Consider the following 19,716-nt stretch of genomic DNA (forward strand, 5'->3'; position numbering starts at 1 on the left):
AATGAGATGGGGAAGGGAGCCCAGCACCAGCCTCAGTAGTTGCAGCACTTCAATCCTGGACTGAGAACAGCAAAACTCAACTCACGTTTTGCACAGAAACCAGTCATGGAAAGTGTAGTTTTGACTATGATGGAGCTATGCAGAGTAAGAGCTTGGGAAGTGTCTTGAGAAGGAAAGAAGAGCCTTTCTTCACAAACAAGCTAAAGGTTCAAGGTCCTACTTATTCACACTCAGACTATACTTTTTCTTCCCCCCCAAAAAACTGTTCCCCAGTTAGGAGAAAGGATTAGCAGAGTAACAAAAGGAGGGGTTTCCAGGTCAAGAATCATTTGAAAATTATGGACAAAACCAAACTGTTGCAGTCTGCTCTTTGTCCCAGGGAAAATCTGTTTGCTGCTGCTTAGTACAGGCACAGCTGCCTCTGAAATCCGGAGCTTGTACATGTCTACAGGGAATGTAAAAAAGAGGGAGAGAGAAAAGAAACAGCTCCCTGCCTCTCAGTGAGAGGGTTTTGTTTCTCTCTGGCTAACAGCATGGGCCTTTGGACACGTGCAAGAGAACAGCAGAGAGCATTACCTGCTTGGGAATAGGACTGCTGTTCCTCCCCTATGAGAGCAGCCGGATTTGTTCAACTCCCTAGAAAAACAGTGAAAGCACCAAGAGACACTTTTACCTTCCTGTCTTCATCAGCTGAGGAAAGAATTTCCTGTGGCTAATTACACATTTTAGCACCAAGATAGTGATTGTCCTCTAACTGCAAACATCTGCCTGCAGCCTGGGGCAGAGCCCAGCTCTGACCACGGGACCCTGGGCACCAGCATCAGGCGGCTGCAGGATGGGATGGTGGTCCCTCACCTCCTGCCCTGTGATGCAGACACAGTTACAGGAACAGGAACCTTGCTGAAATGGGATCCAGCACTGTAGGTGCCAGCTGCTGACTGTGCAGCCTCCTACTACATGCCAGTCCCCTCCAGTCCTCCTCCCAGCTGCCCTCCCTGCCTGCTTAAAGCCCACACAGAAGGCCTTTGGGTCTGCTAGCTACCAGGAGGAGTTTAAGTTTGGACTCAAAGCCCACCAATCCACATATCTGAGGCATTTTTTCGACTGATGGGATATAGCTCTAGCTTTTATCAGGTAATTGCTTGCTGCTTATCCACAAGCCAGGTTCATTGGGCTCACTCTTGGTCCCTTAAATGATAACCAAATTCTTCCTAACATTTAGACAAAGATGACAATGCTCTTCAAATACATGCCCTAATCCCTCTCTTTGCTTCCTATTCCTTTGTTTATAAATGTTGAAGTATGAGCTAAACCTTGACTGCTGTCACCACCCTGAAGTCACACTGATTCCCACACAAGGGTGAGAATAAGGATGTGACCCTTCCACCATCCGTGCTGGAGCAAACTCCCTTGCACACAAGGAAATTTGCTTCCCAATTTCCCACCTCACTTCATACATCAATGCTCACCTTCTCTCAACACACAAAAAAAAAGGAAGAAAGGAAACAAATGTCTTCCTCTGCCAACACACACATGCATACACATGCACAAATATTTTGGAAAAATTGAAGTATCTGTAGATGGAGGGGTTAGTGCCAGATTTTAAAAATTATTAAACATTATGTACAAAGAAAACATAATGAGCTCCTACGGGATGTAGAAAAAATTACCCATGAATGAGGGGAAAATGGATAACCACTCCTGGGTTTGCCACTTGTGAATTATTTAATAATCACTCCCCAGCAGCTGGAATATATTTATCCACCCCATTGGAGCACACTTTGCAATTTATTTACACTGCTTTAAAATATGATTATTTATTTAAAAAATAAACAAGGTATCCACAAGGGAAAGGGAAGTAAACACAAGCTTAAAGGGGAAAAAGCATGGTTTTAGCTTTTCAGTTTGTTTTAGGGAATTTCCACTAAAATTCACTTGAATCCTCCTTATTTTCTAATTTAAAAAACAGAAGTTGAAAAGTCTTTTAATGAAGACAATCTAGACTCCTCACACAATCAATCAAAAGGGTCACTTTATGACATGGGGTCTATGCCTCTTACGCTTTCATTACCCACATTGTCTTGGGTACCAGAAGTCTTATTCAGCTCCCATTAATATCAAGGAAAACATTAAAATCAGGATCAGTAGGAGCAGGCCCTTACCTTGGACTGATTTGATTTACAGGATCATGTCCCTTGTCTAATCTAGTGACTCTACACCCATGGCCTGCCAAACAGCACTTACCCTGGCTATTTAATGAGCTCCTTATTCTAAAATGCAAGGGGTGCTATTTAGAAAAAATAGAAAAGGCAAAAAGTACCATTTAGTACTGCCTAAGTGCAGGAGTATACTGCTCCCCAAATTTAAATAGCAGTTGTGAGCAAAAGGCTTTGCCCACTCAACAGCAAAGTGCTGCTGATAACTGCAGGAACGACTTGAGGGAAAGTCCACAAGAGGAAGGAATACCTTTCCCAGGCAAATACCAAGTAATTTCAGACTGAATTTAGGCTTCCAGATTCTTCCTGTGCAAGTCTGTGTGTACACACAGGTGCACATTGGCCATGGAAGGGTGCACAGAAAGTCTATTACTCAGCTGGGCACAGATGCTTTTAGGAGCCACAAGTCATCTGGGAGAGGTCAGGTCAAGAGACAGACAGCACAGATTTCATACTTTGCCTATAGAAACCAAAAGATGACCTGCAGCTCAAAACCACTGTCCCCTCACAAAAGAAAAGACTAGTCAGTGTTGGCGAAACCTCTTCACAGTTAGTTTTCCAACGACCCATTGTGATTTTCTTTACGACCAATGAAAAATTGGTCTTATTTATAGATCTCAAATGTGGGAGATTCCCATGGCGACATTACCATCAACGGCTACTGGAGAGGCAATACTTCGGACCTCATCCTTTCAAAAGAGACTAAAGAATAAGATTACTTATTACTAAGAGTTGAAGTCTCTTTGTTAAGAGTGGGTTAGTAAAACAAAAAGCAGCAAGTTCCTCTGCCATTTATGTGCTTTTGAAAATGTTTCTGCAGGTCCTGAAGATAATTTTTTTCTTATACCTTGTTTTCCCTCCCTAGGCCAAGAAAATCTGCAACTAATATGGATCAAAAAATACATATTCTGTAAAAGATATCACCTTAAAAAAAAATAGAGATCCGAGACTAAAATCCAGTTGCAGGCATGTATGTCAATGCTTTACCAGCTACTCTATAATAAACTGGTATAGTGAATGCTATACATCTTTAAAGTTAAAATGAACTACTAGAATACTATTACTTAAAGAGTTCAGACTAAGGAGAGAAAAATCAATGTGTCCTCCTTGCTAGGAAAGGGCTCAAACATAAGCAAGTCCTCTCCTGACCTGGGAGTGCTACACTTTTCAACAAGAAAGCCAAACTGACCTCTAAAATCTCAACATCCTGGAAAAGTAAAAGCAAATTCACTGCATATTATTTCTGCAAAGGCAGATACCAGATTTCAGAAATTGCTTCCACCACAAATGATTAGACACAAGTACAGATGTGCACTTCTATGCTGGGACGTGGACATTACAGGCAAAGGAGAAAAATGCTCCCCTACCCCCTCCCGAGAATGCAAAATGGAAGTGTCAAATGCCTGATGTGGAGTTATGCACTCATTTATTTTAAAGACAGAAAGGATTAAATACATCTACATAAAGGAAAGAAAAAGTGTTTAAACAACAATAAAAAAAGATTTAGTGGTATTAATAAAGAACTCCCTTAAACCAGCATGTCACCATTAAAGTAATTAATAGGGCATGCAAGACACTTCAGCGGAAAGTGAGCAGTGCTCATATTAGAGCCTTTTAAGTTTTCACATGACCTCAAGACAGACTACAGCATTTCTGTGCAAAAGTACCCTCTAAAACAGAGATGGGGGCATTCAAGTCTATAAAAAAGTGATTTTAAAATTTAACTGATATGGTCTAAGTCTAAAATGCAAAGGTTAAGGGAATATTAGAAGGGCAATAATTCTATCTGATTAAACTTTTATCTGAAGTGACAATAAAATGTTCAAAATGAATTAAGGATTTTATTAACAGATGCAGAAGCTCTATAAAAGAGTTTGAAATCTAAGTAGCAGAGAAGAGAGGTTTTATGGGTTTTTTTGTCTGGATGGAGGTGATGTTGCTATAAAACTTTAATCTTATTGCCATGCTACAGTGAAAGTAAACCTGTCAGAGGTAATAGAGCAAATCAGGACTGCTTTCTCTTCCTTCTCTGTGTTGCAAGGGCCTCTTTCCAGCATATAAATAAGAATATGTACATTCTATGTATGGCATTGATACTATAGGTGACAGACACACGTAGATAGGTTATGTGCTGGACTTCTGCTGGTTGCAACAGTCCCAAGGTGGTAAGTACAGGCAAGTTATATGGACCATTCCAAATGAGTACTGAGTGAAAATTGGTGCTACGCCACCAGGGACTCTTCAGAACATTTCGGCCTTTCCAAAATGGAATTAACTACTTCAGGACTGTTTCAGATATTTTAGTTGTTTATTAGTACCTTTGTGTAATACGAGGATCACACCAATTTCTGACCCCTTGAACAAATGCATTTCACTATGTTAGAGTGATTAAGTTTAAGCCAGCCATAAATCTGTGGAAAATCATATTATAAAATACAAGATTTCTGTGAAAATTATTACAAAAAGCAGGAAGAGCTCAGCTCCATCAGGGCAGTTTAGGCTCAGTAGCATTTGCCAGACATGATTTAGGCAATCACTAACTTTTCCTTCTGCCTTGCTGCCACTAAAATTCTGGCAACTTGGTTGCCTTGGTGATGGCTGCAGTGTCTGTGGTAGATACACTGGAGGACATCTTGCAAAGTGGTTTGGCTTTTCCAGGAACACTTGAGCCTTTTGCATGTTGTCAGGAGTGCTGCAGTGGCCACCTGTGCCATGGTGGCTATTCCATCGCTCCCTGACACAGCGATGCCAGCAGCGGGCACAATCTGGCGCCAAACGTGCCCCTGTTGCACACCGTATCCTCCACGCCAGGACCCAGGGCTCAACCTCTCTTGCTCCCTGCAAAGCCCCATTGTGTGCTACATCTGCCCCTACTTGCTGCTGAGGAGTGAGCTCAAAAGGTAGCATCAGGGATGCTCATACCTTTCTTTTGCACTACTCATGAGAAAAGCACAGCTCCTAAGAGGAGCAACCAACTGTGAATTGCCAGGGAGACTAGGATGTCAAACAAATATTTTTCTTTTCACAACAGAACATAAATATTTGGCAGAACATTTAATTTTAAAAAGTCTAAAAGTTACTCAAATCAAGTGGAGAATGTCGCTATGATGTTCGTTTCTTTCCTAAAATATGACCAGTCACAGATGGCTTGTTGTAGGAAATATTAAATAAATTTTTAAAAGTGTTGTCTGGCTTTAACACAGATTGCGTTTACACAGATACCTCTGTTGGTGGAACGCCAAGATGGTGTATTGGTTCAAACACGTCCTTAAACAAAAAACTACATTGTTGGGAGCTAATGGAATATTCATACTTAAAATCTCAATCCCTGATAACATCTGAAAGTTAATTTACATTTCAACATTGGGTTTTTTTCCTCTCTTGCTATATTTCCTTTCACAAGCAAGGAAAAAAATCCAGGTTTGGTCAGGAGCAACTTTTAGGTTTGGGGTACCATATAACCATCATTTGTTTAGATTTTCAGAGTAGTTTGAAAAAATACCTACATAAAGAGCATTGGGTAACATGAGAATCTGAAAACAACAAAGGACTGCTTAGTGTTAAAGAGTCAAACAGCAAAGATGCAAATACAGTTGAGCCACAGCATTAAACTATCACATGTTAGAATATTAACTTCAGCAAGACAATAAAAATCAAAACAATACAAAGATCTTTTCCAGTCCCCAGCATTTGCAGGAGCACATTTCTATGGTGCCTGAAGAAGTCTATCGAATCCTATTTTGTATCTGAAACCAAAGATGTTACAAAGTTTTCTTGGTTTTTTTTGTTGGCCCCCCTCCCCCCCCATGTGAAACTCAATTTTTGACAACAAAAGCCTTTGGAAACATGGGAATGTAGCATAAAGATTGCCACCAGTTTCCAATTCCCTGTACTTACTACACTGCCTCGGAGAGCTGCATGGCAAGTCTGCTTTGAGGGTTACAGCATCAGGTTGCTGTGAAAAACCCACGTGGTGCTTCTATGTCAAATGTTTGTCAGGAAACAGCAGCCAGGGAAAAGCAGAGACAATGTTCTGTGGATCTCAACACTCATTTTAAACCATACAGATGCTCCAGCAGCTCCACACTTGCTGATGCACGTGGTGCCATCACTGCCCCAACTCATATGGATGGTCCTCACAGGGTTGGGTGTGGATACAGGGACTGCAGGTCTCGCTGGCCACATTAACCAAGATGCTCTCTGCTCCTGTGAAAGCTGCTACCTACCAGTGCACAATAATCTCTTGTCCCCAACAAATGCTACAGCACCAGAGTTGAGCTATAATCTGGTCTTCATGCTGCCCAAAACACCCCAGTGGATGATTTATCTCTCTTGTCAATATTGCACTTGGCCCACAGCTTTATCATCAATGCAGCTTGAGAAAAAACAACATACTTGCAATTTGCTTTGACCCTCTATGAGCACCAAACACTCACCATACTCTTAGACTCAATAAACTTTTTCTCCTGTTACCGTTCATGCTTGTTGCGCTTTCCCTAAACTGGCATGATTTTGTTTTTTCTAACCAGAAATCTACCAAGCCCACTGGGGTTTGTGTGTGTGCGTGACGGCAAGTTAAACAGTTTCCTCTACTGCAAACAAACATTGCATGCAGGCAAACCGATGTCCTGGTGTGAAGAAACAGAGGCAGGACGCTAGAGGGAGGATCGACTCACAGACTGAGTTTTTGCCAGAGCAAATTCCTCAGAATGCGGCTTCACCAAGGAGACGGCTGAAGTGGCACGCTGCAAGAGCCCGCTCGCCTCCCTGGCACTCAGGCTTGCAAATTGCTGTCTGGACCGAAGTAAGAGGGCATCTGGAATTGAAGAGCGAGCAAGACAGGACTTTCTGTTCTCTGCAAGGCTGCTAAGGGGAAATCATACCTGCTAAATCCAAACGCACCCCTCCAGGGCAGATTCAGCTGTTACTGGCAGGTATCACAGCCTGGCTGCAAGGCCTATGCTTTACCAGCAGCTCTGCTAGCATAGGATCAGCAGTGCAAAATAATCAAAAGGGTTTTCTAAAAATATTAACTCTGTATTTACTTCAGTGAGTTCTGATTGTTTTTATCTCTGGACACTGCAGCATTTTGACATCACTGCATTAGAAATACAGAGCAAACTCAGTAATACATGGATCTGATGGAAACACACACCTAAATTACAGGCCCTATTTCAAATAAATAGCAGCCTTTCCAAAATAATTGTCTTCAGCAGTTTGAATTGACAAATAACTATGTGGGGTTACAAGCAAGCAGTAGGACTTCATGGAAGGGAACACAGTCATGGTACCTCCCATCATCCTGGGTTTTCCAAGCGCCCTCCCCAGCTTTCGGCTGCTTGTTCATATTCATGCCCAGTCCCCAAACTGCAGTAGTTTGAGGAGGGGAAGAAAAGAAAGGTAGCTCCTTCCCTTGAAGATCTTTGCAGGCTGAACTGCAACTAGACAGAACATTGGGATGTGGAAAACCTGAGCTGTATGCTGCAGGACATAGTTTGTGGTCCTGGCCAGGTCACTCAAGCTTAGAATGGGAGGAAGACGGGCTAGAAAAGACCTCTGAGTCTGCCCTTGCCTAGGGAAGGCTTGACTAGATCTTTACTGTTCTTTACAAATGTTTGCTCCCCCCCCAACTTGAAGGCTTCCAGCAATGAAGATCCATGCCCTAGACAAACTGCATTTAATCTTCTCAGTGTTAGTTCTCTATCTGCAATATGGAGGCAAAGCCACTGGCTTTCCCTTCCACTTGCTGCTGTTTACCAGGAAGGGTTTTAGAGGCAGAGGCTATCACCTGTCATTCACTGACACACCACAATGAGAGTTTATTACAGTGGGATCACTAGATACTACTCAGGTAGCATAGGGTGAAAGCAGCAAATAGTTTGCCCAGAAGGTGAAGTACAATTGAAAGAAAAGCAGAGACAAATGCCAAAAACACTAGACATGGCTTGCCATCTAATACCCATCTACACTTGACCACAAATGAGGAAGATTTTCTCACTACTACAAAGATGCTGGTACATAAAACATTATTTCTTCCTATAAGCTGTTTCTGCTAGCTTTCAAAGGCAGACAAGAGTTGGGCTACCTTGTAAAGGGAAATCTCAACACACAGCTTGAAGTCATTGCTAAATGACTTCACCATCCCCTCTATTGTAGTATGATCCATAAGTAGGATTGGTAGGAGCAATAAAATCCTACTGGTCCTGCAGAAAGGGAGACTATTTTCTTCATAAGAAAATACACTTGGCCAGTGGAATTCATCCTGTGAGGCGAGAAATTCACTGAATGGCACCAGCTGGTTCTTCACAATATCATCTTATTTCAGTTACACTGAGAACTGCCTCCACAAAGTTTCCCATGGCATGGTTCTTCTAGATTATACATGTCATATCAATGTTTAGTTCATGTAATGAAATATAAAAAGTGCCTCTAATATAAAAGTGCAAGGCAGAGACAAGAAGACAATTCAAGTTGTTATGATTGCCAACACATGCAGGAGGCAAGATCTGAATTCTAGCAAGCCATCACAAAAGTCTCAAGTAAGCTCAGGTGTGGAGGAGGAACCTTCACCTAATAAGAACAAATTCATAAAGATGGACCATGGAGAAGAGTGGGAAATGATCCATCCATCCCTAGCAAAACTTTTAGCTACAAAGGTATCACTGAACTAGTTAATCAGCACTTCATGCCAAATCTTCCAACACAGATGTGTCTATGAAGATGCTGTCCAGCACTACAGGGACTTTTCCAAAAATATCCTCCTCAAAACACTGCTATCATTGGTAGTATCAAGTTGCTTTACCTCCACAATCCATAGGTGGACTTCCTCTAAAGCAGCACCCTGCTCAGCTTTCTGAAAGTCAATTATAGCAAAGCGTGGCCTGATCCTCTCACTATCTACTTCAGCATCAATAAGCTGCATTTGCAATATTCAACACCATGAAGGCAAACAGCAACTGCAGGTTGAAAATAGGGTGCACTACACCTTTAATCCCATCAAGTGATTTGAACCAGTTAGTCAAGCACATCTTGCTGAGAAAAGAATAATTTCATCCTCTAAGCCACCCTCAGCAGAGAAGTGTGTGATCTTGCTCAGAGACTCCTCCACCAAGGTGAGCCCAGTGCAATTCTTGGCAGGGCTCACACTCTCATGTCTTCTAAAAGCACTTAGGATTTTTTCCTTTTACAGACTTCTTGTCCGGTCCTTGTTCAACAGTGAGATGAATTGGCCCTGTTCTCTTTGATATCAGCCTCTGAGTCTCCACAGCAGAGTTCCTATAGAGCCTACCACATCATCTCATGGTATGTTTTCTCCCTGTTCCTTATAATTCCTGTTCGAAAGGAGGTTATTGACCCCGACCCCCCACAAAAGAACCTTTTCCTATCTAGTGACAAAATAAGAGGCATGACCCTTCCCCTATAACAGCTGGTAGGTCACCGAAAAAACAGATCCAGGCTTCAAGAGGGTCAGCTAAGTTCAGCATCCGTCCCAGTTTTAACAGAAGCTGCTTCATTGACGTGTTCCCTCTCACACACAAACGTTTTTGAACCCCCTAGACTTGGACTCCTGGAAAGCCAGGTGTAGCTTATGCAATAACACCTCATCCTCCGCTATTTTATGCCCAGATTGCACAAGACCATTTACCACTCAAAGTAGTAGCGCTGAGCTTATGGCCACCACTCCTCCCCCAGCTTCCATCTGTATTTTTTTATATCAACCGTTGCTGGGTGGTATTAATAGAAAGGGCTGTTTTACTCTTAAGGGATTTATTGATTTTTCAGTTTTACAAATGATGATCAGTTTACCCGGAATGACAGTCTTCCCTTGCCATGATTTTTTTCAGTCAGCAATTGGGCCTAGACTAGCAAAATTATCAAAGCTAGTAATCAATAGGATTAAAACATGCCTGTAAGAAACCAAAACTCTGGACCTGCTTTGTGTCTGCTATGCCTACGAAGCTGTTTTGTTGTGGGTTAAGAAATATCCAGGGCAGGAGCCTGCTGCTGCCTGGTGCAGCCAAACTGCATCTCTCTGCTACAGCAGCCGAGACTTAATGCTTTTAGATCCACGGGTCACAGGTTCAGCTCCCTGCTGCTGATGACTCACGCAGGAGCACCGAACTAAAACTAGCAACACCAGCTTTTTTCTAGAGGAGGACTGAAGAGGAGCATTGATCTCAATGAAATATTTCGAGGGCAGAAAAATTCCACCACGTAAAGAGTGCGTGACTTCTCTTTAGTTTATTTTATATTTTTGTTCCAGTTGTCATTTTGAATTCAAACTCTTTGGAAAGCAGGCATAATAGTCTTAATGATCCCATTGAGCAGTTTAAATTCAAATTGTGGAGCACTCGCAATACCATGCTGGCAGCACTTTCCATAAATTACTCTCAAATTCAATACGTTGCTTGACAAAAACAAGAATAAAGGGCTTTTTACTTTAAAAAGAAGAAAACTTGTATCATAAAAAAAATCTTTAAATTATAGTTTCTCTTTTCTGGTTCAATTTAAATTGTTACATGGTTGCTAAATTAGTGCTGTAATCTCTGCTTACAAATTGCAGAATTATTTTTAAAAATAGATGTAATTTCACTGCAGGGATCAACCTTACACTTTAAACCATATGTGCTGGAGGTAGCTGCTCTTGCATGGCTTTCAAACAACCACACTCATGTGCATATACAGGGTGAGATTTACAATATCAGCCGCACTGAAGCCGACAGCAGTTTTACCAGATATCTCAATGAGCACAAATTGAGTTAACACTGACATTTCGGAACGATTAGCAAATTTAAGCTTTCCCAGAATGCTCCATGGCACCAGTGGTTCTAGTCATAGCATTTACTAAAACATCAGCATTTCTCTTGCCTCCTGGTCTGAACTATCTTCTATTGAACTACTGCATCTGACAGGCCAGGAAGTTAGACGCTAGTAAGAGAGAAACCTTGAAGATGCAGGTTTTCTTCTCACAAAACAAATAATCAGGGAAAAAAGTGGAGCACTATGATCCTGACTTTAAAGCTGCAGAACAGCAGTGATCAGGGCAGGACTTCCACCTGCAATTCTTCCCCTTTCAAGCACTTCCACAGGTTTAGTACTATAGAAGGATGAACCTGACCCTGCAAAATCCTTGTAAATGACCTTTGGGGGAGGGTTTAAAGTCATGTCCTCAATATCTTGCAGTGCGCAGCAGAAACAGGAAACCTCGATCCCTGGGTCTCCATAGGGCACCGCAGAGCATACCCACCATCTTCCTCCACTCTAGCTAGACACGCAGACATGAGACAGTTTCTTCCCTCTCTGTCAATTGCTCATTATTTCTAGACCACCAGTTCTCTGAACTCTCCATCATCTGACCCTGGCTATTTCTGCTTTGCTTGGTTCATTATTTCTGCTTTCTCGTTCCTTGCCCCACCGCACCATGGTCCTTCCCTCGGGGGCCAGCAGTGAGTCACATTGAGTTGGACATGACAGAAGAAACCCTCGGACGTCAGAAGCATCTGCAAGATCTTGCTGCTTTCTGTGCTAACTGCAGGTGCTCAGCACCTCTCAGCCTCAGAGAGCTTATCTCCAACTGCCAACCACCGGACTGCCAGGAAAGGGGATAAAGAACGGAGGAAAATTTCCACGTCCCAGAGAAAGTCATCAGGACATCAAAGAACATCCCATTCACAAAACAGCAGCATCACTCTTGCCAGACCAGCGTGTCTGGTTAACCTTGTGTTCAGTCCTCAGGATAATACGGTATTTGGAAAGCAGACAGCTGGCACTGCTCTAACATCTTGCTCTTCAATCTTTTATAACAACGGTTCCACTGATATTACTCTTAACCTTTTCTCTGCACTGAGTCCAGCACTAGAATCCCTTCAACTACTTAAAGGAAGCAAACCAAATGTTTTGTCAGTAATTTGCCCAGTAAGGGAGCGGAAAAGTATACTGATAACATACTGCAGAACAGCATTCATCACATGTACAGCAGTATGCTGGTTATACTGGAAACCCTATCATGATATTTCAGATGTTACTTGACTGTCATAATGACTAGCAGACATCTGTCTCCTATTAACACTTTATTTTTTACAGTTGCTTTTCGTTCAGCAGAAGCGTCTTAATGGAGAAGACTGGTACTCTTTTAGAAATAACATCAATAATGAAAGAATCCTTGGATGCAGAGCAAAACCAGCAAACACATTGACAACAGAACTCACTGCATTCAGAAGAAGTAACAGGAAATAATAGTGACTGTCTTTTGGGTGGGGGGATTTTTGTGTGAAAGAAATTAACTCTGGTACTCAGATTCCCATTAGGAAAACCACATTTTTCTAACCAGGTAATTGATCTCCTCAGATGTTAATTCAGACTTTTGGGGAATTTCATCTTAACTGGGTCACTGATAAATAAAACCAGAAACAAAAACAAAACCAACAAAAAACCCTTCTGCAGGCTATTTAGGCTTGGTATTGACTAACCAGTAATTAAATACAGCTCTTTGCAGTAATCTTAATTATGGCTTCACTCCACCACAACTAAGAAGAGTCACATAATAAACTGAAAAGATTAGCCAATTCTAACTGTTGAAAAACGTGTATTTTTATTTTTGTGCATAGTTTTTATGTGTGTAAGGCCACAAGTCACACAAGGGAATTATTGAAAAAAAAATCAAAGAATTAATGAATTTATATATAACATGACCAGGCGAATATTACAGTTCATTTTCTAAATATAAATGAAGTAGTTTGGCCTAATGGCTTGCATAATAGGTCAAGAGTTTTGGACTTGGAGATGGGGATGTGTGCTACAAAAACTGTGAATTAGGTAGAGCAGTAAACAAGCTTCATTGAATTACTCCGATTTATACCAGCTGAGAATCCTGTTTTCTCAGCTGGCCACAGTCATGGATTAGCTGTGCAATCTTGCGCTAGTCACACAGGCTCCACCTTTCATGGGAATTCAGGTCCGCAGGAATCGGAGTCTGGGTTCATCAGTCCCACTGATTTCCTACAGAACTAGGGCTCCAAGTGTCCAAGATATTTTCTTATAATAGGACTTGGGGAAGCTCCAAAAAAATCAGAGGCCACAATTCAGCAAAATCCTTAAGTACAGGCTAGATTTTAAGCAGGTCATTAACTCTCGTTGACTTCAGTATGATTGCATCACACGTCTAAAGGCAAAAGCCTCAGCAATTTAAGGGCCCCCAATCCATTTGCAAGAACAACTTGCAAGCCTAGCTCAGACCCTCAGTGTACTTAGGCACTCATCACCCTACTGAAGCCAACGCATCTCTCATTTCATTGAAAAAATCAGTGAGACATACGGTCTCCGACACAAATTTCTCAGGCCTAAAACCACAGGCATGGCAGGTACCTAGATCCCTTGTAGATCTGGATTTCGGCTCAGCAGAGTTCTTAGCTTTCTGAAGGGTACTGGAGACTTAGGCTTCCAACAGTTCTTTCTTCCACACTGAAGATTTTAATGTGTGCTTGGGTGTTTGGTTTTTGTTTTTTTTTTGTTTTTTTTTTTTTTCCCTTCGCTGCATCGGACTGCCAGATTCCCCTTTTCCATTTCCCACTCATGGTACCAGCTGTCCAGCTACACATATGTAGCTCCATCAGCATCGCTATCCTTTCCTGCATGTGCCACAACAGATGGATCCAGACATGGTTTGGGTTAAGTCCATAACCAGGTTTTTGTGGACTGCATGGATAAACATTTAAAGGCCCCTTCTGGTTATATAAAAGAAAGCTATTAAACGTTTACTCTTTCCTCTGTACTTAGAGCTGCAAAGCCGTATCACAGAACATACAAACGCAGATGCAACCAGGCAATTATCGTTCCTTTATCCCTTAAATAGATAGAAGATAAATTTGAAAGAAAATGAGGAACAGAATCCTTCTCCCTTTCCTTTTTTATCCTTTTATCTCCCAATGTAGGAAGTTTACTGAACCCTTGCCAACAATTCACTCAGGCTAATGAAGTGTATAAGTAATGGGATTAAATAATCTTAAACCATTACTACAGTGGCTAATGCAGATGTTTTCCCAAACTAAAGATGAGTGGTGTAGAATGCATGCTTGATTTAAAAAAGAGGAAAAGAAAGCATCAATCTCCAAGAAGATGAAGTCAATTCCTGCCTGAAGTCAATGAAATGTTTCATTCCAGTTACATAAAGTTTTTCCAGTCATACATATTATGAATGCACCTTCCTAAAGTCTCCAGTGCTTTGTACATAGTCAAACTTGCCACGAAATAAACCTTAAATTTTTTATGGTGCAATCATTTCAGTGCAAACAAAAATGGAAATGGTTTAAAAGGTGCATATTCCATCAAAAGATCATTTAGTTTTTAAAAGCCAATTAACAAGGCCCATATATCACTGCCATTGTAAATAAGACTGAACCTTCCCTTTTTATATTCAGCAATAATGCTACTGCAAAGGCTCTGCAGAAACAGAAGGAATAACGGAATATTGGTGGCCTTTTCAGAAATACATATTAATTCTTTAATTATCTTTGGAATGCCAGAAATGTCAAGAAAAGCATCAATTTCTACTTTCAGAAGTGCAAATCCACTTCTGGAAGGATCTCAGGTTCAGTGTTTATAAAAAGAACTTTGAATTGCAGGTTTAGAGAAAGACCTATCAATGCTTTAAGAATGTTTTGGTGCCTTTCTTATTCTAAATTACAACAATGATCCCTATATACTGCATGCTAAAGTCACACCAAGGTAAGGCCTCAGGCACAATATGTGATGTTTCTTTGAATTCACAACTGTGTAACTGGTGCCAACTAGTTCTTATGGCAGCGTCTTAAAAGGTGCAGCTCCTCAGAAAAACTGCTAATTGTTTGCTTTAAGAGCTTGTTGGAGGCATGAAATGAAATTTTAGGGTACGGTAAGCTTCAAAAGGTATCCAATCCGAAGACTCTTAGTTGACTGGAAGGACTTCCATCAAGCAATGCAAAGGTCTTGATTTTAGAAGTTTTAGGGTACCTTGCATCCCACCTCCTTAATATCAGCAGGCACTACAGTCTGTAAGCATTAGTATCAGGTTTCCCAATACAGAAAGCTTCTGAGAGCAACACTGCTGCTTAAAAATCACTGCGTAGTCTACTCCCTATAGAGCTGACATAATCACAAAAAGCACTTCTTTCCCCTGCTTTGGCCATTTCATTTCAGAGATAGATTAGAAATGAAATTCACCCAGGAAGCAGAATGATCAGAGTTCTGAAGACCATGGAAAAAATGGTGCCCACAGTACCGCCATAGGATTGTCAGGTTTTAACTGTAAGGTAACTGTACAGCAGTAAAATAAATCAATGTTTCCAATGTCTGTGAATTAAAGATCAGGGTGCAAACAAGAGTGGGTACTTACAATATAGCAGGGTTCACAGTAGGCTTTCTTCTCCACCGCGTAGAAAGGCTGTCCCCTCAGCTTGTTGTTGCACATCATGCAGGTGAAGCACTCCACATGGAAGACCTGGTCCATGGCCGTGCAGCCAGTGCCTTCCCCAACAACATTCTCCCCACAGCGAGCACAGCGGCCTGTCACCAAAGGGAAAGGATATGAGTTAAAGCAAGCTCCTGGTCTCAGCTGCAGAGAAGGTCCTCCCACAAGCTTATGTTGCATAGTGGGTAAGGGGGACATGGCAGCTCAGTCAACAGAAGAGCAATTTGTGGCACTGCTAGCAAAGATCCAGTGCCAATGGAAGGAACTCTGGTGCTGGCCCATATGAAAAGATCTACAGAGGTTTGAAACTGGCTCCTGAGACTGCACTGATATCAGTTCTACTGTTACTGTTGCTAGCCAGCAATCATCGTAAGGAGTCTAAGCCCCAGATGCAAACCATTCAGCCATCATCTAACACAGCTATACAGTCATCCTCAGCTTCTTAGTTACATGGGATAAACCTGTGCCTAAAGTCTTGCCTCCACATGAAAGGGTTTTGTGGTAGGATGCCTCGTAAAGATGCCTGGTGGCAGGGCAATTGTTACCATTTAAAGAGTACTTTTTGCTTGTACAGCTTAAACCAATTCCCTCAATGAAGCCAATTATACTGGCAAAAGCATTTCACTTTTTATGCTTTTGCCAGTATAGCAGCATTAATCCTCCTGCTCTTGCTAACGTGCTGATGCTAGGCTAGTTGATATTTAAAATAAAAATGATATTTTAAATAATTCATGCACAAAATTATGGAAGGTATTTAGAACAACCTCAGCCACCCTATGCAGGAGAGCCCCACCGAAGGCAACAGAGCAACTGTGGTATGCGGCTTTGTCCCTCTCAAAACAGTGTTCTTCAGTTTGAGAATAACTGTGGTGTCCTCAGTGTTGAGACCCTGCACTTCTTCAAAGCTCTGCGGGTGGAGTGGTGTGATCACTGAGGGTAGGAAGGAGGGCAAAGGAAGCAAGAGCTGAGGAGCAAGCAGGAAAGCAGACCGAGTTCAAAATAGAATTACTACAATTATACTATTACTATTACTAAAAATATTATTACTAGAAATAATATGTCCCTCATAATAATTAAATAATCCAGCAACTATATAATGTTCTCTCATACCATGGTGCATGTTTATTGGCCTTTTCAAAAAAACACTGCAAAACTTCCTAAAAGGACTTGGACATGCCTCATTATCCCAATGGCAGGGCTGCTGTCCTTGCGCAGAGTAACATCAATGTCCCTACACTCATGACTTCTTCCTTGCCTGTCCCAGGCTACATCCAAGGAACGAAGTGTGTAAGCTACTTTTGGATCCTTCAGGATGTGGCAGGATGATATATATACACATTTGAGATATATTAGGAAAGCTTGGAAAAGAACCCAGATCATTCTGATTTGCTACAACAGTGTAACCGTAGTTGGCGTTATACAGGACAGACAGTTCCTGACTCAAACAGCTCCTAGTCTGAGCAATGTGGAGAGAGAAATCACCAGATAATTCTAGACAAGCCTGGAAACCCCCTCCAAAAGGAATTAATAATGTTGTTTTTATACTTAACTTTCTTTAGCATTTGTTATTAGCTTTTTGACTGACAGTGTTGTGCTTTAATCATTCCACCATAACACTTCTTGTGAGGACTCCTTTTTTACGAGCAGAGAAGGAATGCAGGGTTCCCAGCATGGTGGTGAGGCTACAGAGCACGAGGGAAGAATGGAAAAAAACATGAGGGCTAGGAAGACGAAAAAAAAAATCCCAACCCACTGGAGAGAACCATGGGAGCAGTACTGCTCTGGGAAGGAAGCAGAAGAAACCTACTGTATACACCCCAGGAGTTGCATGTACAACAGGAGAGCGCTGCTTGGTCCTGTGTGTGGACAAGACCGAGCGTGCTCCAGGGCCTTCTCCAAACTGCTCGTGTAGCTGGGCTGTAATATAAAGAGACGTCTGGGGAGCAGTTAATATCTCTATATATAAAACATGAAATTGAAAGCCATTAGTGTATTACTTTACACAGTGTTTTTCCAGAGGGAATATTCCACTGAAGAATTTATTTTCCCTGGTGTGCCATTCTGTGATCATCCGGTATTATTTTTATGAGGCATTTGGACATGGAATAATGTAGTGTCTATGCAAACACTTCTCAGCTTTCTTTGTTAACATCTGAGTAGAACATGTGGGAATCTTTTCTTCTCCTCCTCCTCTTCTCACATTCATAATTCAGCCAGCTTTTGTATACTTCAACATTTATTTTCCTCTTCGACCAAGCCATCTCTCCATTTGCTGGAGAAGCTGTCTATATGTAGACCATACTTCTGGTTGTACTTCTTCTGTCAGGAGACCTGGGTTTGTTTCCTAACTCAAATATATACTCTTGTAATCTCTGGCAAATCACTTGGTGCCTGTCTACCTCTGTTCTCTCTTTGAGCAAAGGGCATAAAGACATCTTCTCTGCCTCCCAAAGGTACCCTGAGGCTACATTCCTGCACAGCTCTGAGGCATTCCCCAACTACACTGCTGGTGGCCAGGTACAAACCAAAGAGCAGCACAACATAAGTCTTGGCTAACTTCTCCCCTGAAGTTGGTATTTCCTTAGGCTTTCCTTCCTCTTTCTGGGTTTTTCCACAGAAGATTCCCATTCAGGCAGTGACAGACTTAACCCATCTACATTTATGAGAAGTCCAGCTTCTGCTATTATGTACACAGACAGAAATGCTCCTGTAAACTCTTGCACAAAAACTTAAAGAAAGCTTCCTTTTTCATAAGTTTATATGCAAATTGTAACACTGTGGCCTGGAGCAAACCATGTTTTTTGTGAGACATGGCCTCTTCAGCAAGAATCAAAATACAAACTCTGTGCCTAGCACCACCCCCAACTGACTCACTCGCCCAAAGGGTAAAAGCAAATAAGCCAAAATATTCAAATTTGGGACCTTACAGTTAAGGTGGCTGGATCCATGTAAAGGCATGTGGGCAAATACATGGCTGATGTGGCTTGCAGTGATGTGGCTGTTAGAGGCTGCACCTTCTGCAGACTTTGGTGCAATCTGGGAACTCACAAGACTTGTGTAAAAACAGGTCACCTCCCCTAGCTCCTGCACCTCGCTCAAATTTGGTTAAAAATGGCTATTAGTTTCAAGCATTATTGGTGAGGGAGGAACTGACAGAGGGAAGCACATGCACACAGGCGGTGTGATTGCACAAGCCTCATTTCCTTAGAAAACCAGAAAAACCCCACTAAAAACAATGTATCTATCATTATGTCTGATAAAAACAAAACAAAGGTCTGCTTTTCCTGTGTGCCAGTTACCAAGGGCGAAGGTATTTGTGGTCGGACTCACCACAATTAAGTGCCCACACATGTTCTCCATTTTAATATTTTCACACTGGTTGAAATAACCCAGTCCGTTGTGTGCAGAATGCCCATGAGTGAATACAGAACAAGTTGCACTGCTTATTGGGAAAGAAGTAGCAAAGGCAAAGCTTGCAAGACTCAAGAACAAACAGATTGCACAAAAAAAGATTACACAAATAATCTAAGAGAAAAATAGCAGGCAGCGTATTACAGTAGAAACATAGAACAACGTGACCCATTTGCTTCCCACAGAGACAAACAGCACTTAAAAGGCAGCTTAAAGACAAAGGACAAAATTAGTACTAAACTGCACGAAGATGAAACTATGTCATTTCAACATTCTTCTTTTGCCCCTTCAGTCTCTTTTAGGTCTTTTTTCAAGATCATTTCAGCAAAACTAGAAGGTGATACGTTGGCAGCAAGCCTGGGAGACTGGAGTCCTCTATTTTTGTATGAAAGAGGTTCATAACCTTGTCCATGACCTTCCTTCAGCCTAGCCTGGCTGCCACATGTTGGTCTTACCTTGGGGGCACATCGAGAGGTGCCCACAGAGGCTTCCCTGCTGAAACTGCTGGAAATACCATCATTACTGACTGGATCACAAGGAAAGAATTCAACAGCTGAAAGGAAACATCACCTACTATATCTTATTCTTTAGTATTTTTAGTATCTTAAATAAACCCCATTTACTGTCTTTTATTGTATAAGAAAT

General features: G+C 41.7%; 1 protein-coding gene across 4 annotated transcripts in view; it reads right to left on the bottom strand.

The window, feature by feature from the left end:
* The window catches only part of LPP (LIM domain containing preferred translocation partner in lipoma), a 331,834-nt gene that overhangs the window by 28,743 nt on the left and 283,375 nt on the right, over positions 1-19,716 (bottom strand). For all 4 annotated transcript variants that reach the window (XM_074912516.1, XM_074912519.1, XM_074912517.1 and 1 more), the window contains one exon: positions 15,586-15,755. In XM_074912516.1, coding sequence (XP_074768617.1) covers positions 15,586-15,755 — 170 coding nt within the window. The remainder of the gene's footprint in view (positions 1-15,585; positions 15,756-19,716) is intronic.

This window comes from Athene noctua, chromosome 8 (assembly GCF_965140245.1).
Source record: "Athene noctua chromosome 8, bAthNoc1.hap1.1, whole genome shotgun sequence".
Lineage (NCBI taxonomy): Eukaryota > Metazoa > Chordata > Aves > Strigiformes > Strigidae > Athene > Athene noctua.